General features: G+C 68.2%; 1 protein-coding gene across 1 annotated transcript in view; it reads left to right on the forward strand.

The window, feature by feature from the left end:
- Position 1: 1 nt before the first annotated feature.
- The window catches only part of ARHGEF17 (Rho guanine nucleotide exchange factor 17), a gene marked incomplete at both ends in the record, with an annotated part of 30386 nt that continues 28050 nt past the window's right edge, over positions 2-2337 (forward strand). The window contains 2 exons of the mRNA XM_026082644.1: positions 2-1160; positions 1191-2337. The exon at positions 1191-2337 is cut by the window's right edge and continues 11 nt beyond it. Coding sequence (XP_025938429.1) covers positions 2-1160; positions 1191-2337 — 2306 coding nt within the window. The remainder of the gene's footprint in view (positions 1161-1190) is intronic.

Raw genomic sequence — 2337 nt, forward strand, 5'->3', positions numbered from 1 at the left:
GGCGGCGGCGGCGGTGGCCCCCGTGCCCGTGGTGGCCCGCGTCTCCAAGGTGAACATCCTGCCCTTCGCGGCCAGCCCCTGCGGGTCGCGGAGCAGCAGCCGCTACTCCAGCACGGAGACGCTGAAGGAGGAAGAGCACTTCGGGGTGTGCTGGCCCACCCAGAGCCGGGCTTTCCAGGTGGGCTACAGCGTGTACCGGTCGCCCAGCTTCGGGCCGAGCGACGGCCTCGCTCGGGGGCAGCCGCAGGTCCGCGTCCGCCCCAAGCTGCCCCTGGGCACGGCCAAGGCGAAACAGGACTTTGCAAGCGAGAGCCTGCAGCACCCCGGGCCGGAGGGGGACAGAGCCAAACACCGCAAGTCCTTGTCCAACCCCGACATTGCCACCGAGACGCTGACTCTCCTCAGCTTCCTCAAGTCGGACCTCTCGGAGCTGAAGGTGAAGAAGAAGGGGGTGAGGATCGGGCTCCCAGAGGAGGCAGCCATCAGYGGGAGCAGGTACGAAAACTGTCCCGGCCCGGCCAGCCACCCCCTGGCAAGCCGGGGCCACCACGGGGCTCAGCCCCCGGCCCGGTGGGCGCCGGGCGAGCGGCCCACCCTCAAGGACCTCACGGCCACGTTGCGGCGCACCAAGTCGTTCACCTGCTCCGAGAAGTCGGGGACGCGCCGGCTGTTCCTCCAGAGCACCATGAAGCAAAGCTCCTCYGAACTTCTCCTGGCCAGCACCGGCAACCACGATGGGGCGGCTTCAGACGGCGACCGCAGGCGGAGGGGAGACGACGACGTGCTCCCCGTGGTCATCCAAGACCAGTACATCCAGGAGGCACAGCAAGTCTTTGAGAAGATCAGGAGGATTGGTCGCCAGCAGGACTACGGTTTTGCGGCGGAGCAGAAGGACAGCGGAGGTGTGGAAGGCGCCGGGGAGTTTGCAGAGCCCACGAGGGGAGCAGACGCGTCCCTCCTAGCGAGGACGGAGAGCAAGCGGTGTTTGAAGAAAACAGAGTCCGAGGAAAACCTCTCTTGCAGGAAGTCCGTGGAAGAGCTCTCGGGTCACGAGTCGAGCCTGACGGACGAGGGCATCGTCACCGAGCCAGAGCCGGGGCCCACCGCGGTGGCCTACAAGGATCTGCATGAGGCCGTGGYGGCCTGGAAGTTGCCCGATGGTGCTGCAGGAGAGAACGAGGCTCTTCGAGCCAACAGCAGCCCAACGCCTCTCGCCACGCGCCCCACTCGACTGTACCACGACGTTGCGCCCGTGGAGGATGTCCCAGCCGGCAAACTGATGGCCCAAGCGTCCTCCGAGGCGCCCGCGACCCCGAGCACCGTGCGGCGCCGAAGGAAATTCCCCTCCGTCGGCACCAACGGGTCCGACTCCAGCCCYGGCAGCAACGGCGAGTCCAACGGAGAAGCTTACCGCTCCCTGAGCGACCCTATGCCCCACCGGCGCTGCCCCGTCACGGAGGAGGCCACCAACTTCTCCRTGGACAGCAACCTGCTGGGCTCGCTGGGCGCCAAGGCGGGCATGCCCGAGTCCTCGGCCGTCTCCCTGTGCGAGTACGCGGGCAGCGCGGCCAGCGACCTGTCGGTGTGCAGCGACGGCCTGCGGGATTACAGCACCGTCATCAAGAACATCGTCAGCCAGCCCGGGGCCATGGACAAGGTGATCGACGAGAAGGGCAATGGCAAGACCATCAAGAAGAAGTCCTTCAGCGACCCCAGCCGCCGTGGTCAGTTGGCCAGCGCCGGCTTCGAGGGCCCTGGCGAGGCCATCAGCGAGATGGAGCCRAGCATCCCACCATCCAGCAGCGAGCCCATCCTCTCGGAGCAACGGGCTGACCAGGAGGCCACCAAGCCGGCTGAGCACGGCCACCCCGCGCAGCTCACGGACRGCGGTTCCGGCGAGGCCTGCCCCGGCTACGGCTTCGACCCCAAGCTCGCCGAGGTCTTGTCTCCCCGCGTGCTCCGGCGCAGCTCCAAGAAACGCACCAACCGGGCGGCCCACCAGGAGAACCGCCCGCCGTCCTCCTCGGCTCCGGTGCCCGGCACCCTCGGCAAGGCCAGGCCGCCCTCCAAGCACGTCCGGCACACCAGCGAACCCGCCACCTTCATCCCCATCTCCGGAGCCTCGCCTCGCTCTTCCCTCCAGCCCAGCATCCCCGTGTCCAYGCCGGAGCCTTCCCGGCTGCCCGTCAAGTCCTTACCTGTCCTCCAGCCACCCTCTCTGGAAGACGTGACCAAGCGGTACATGTTGGCCCTCAACTCAGGTGACTCCTCGCCCCCCGGCGCGGCGGACGCGCCGCGCTCTTCGCCCGCGACGCCCACGGCCGCCGAGCCCAAGCT

This window comes from Apteryx rowi, unplaced genomic scaffold (assembly GCF_003343035.1).
Source record: "Apteryx rowi isolate R43461 unplaced genomic scaffold, aptRow1 scaffold_587, whole genome shotgun sequence".
NCBI classification, from domain to species: domain Eukaryota; kingdom Metazoa; phylum Chordata; class Aves; order Apterygiformes; family Apterygidae; genus Apteryx; species Apteryx rowi.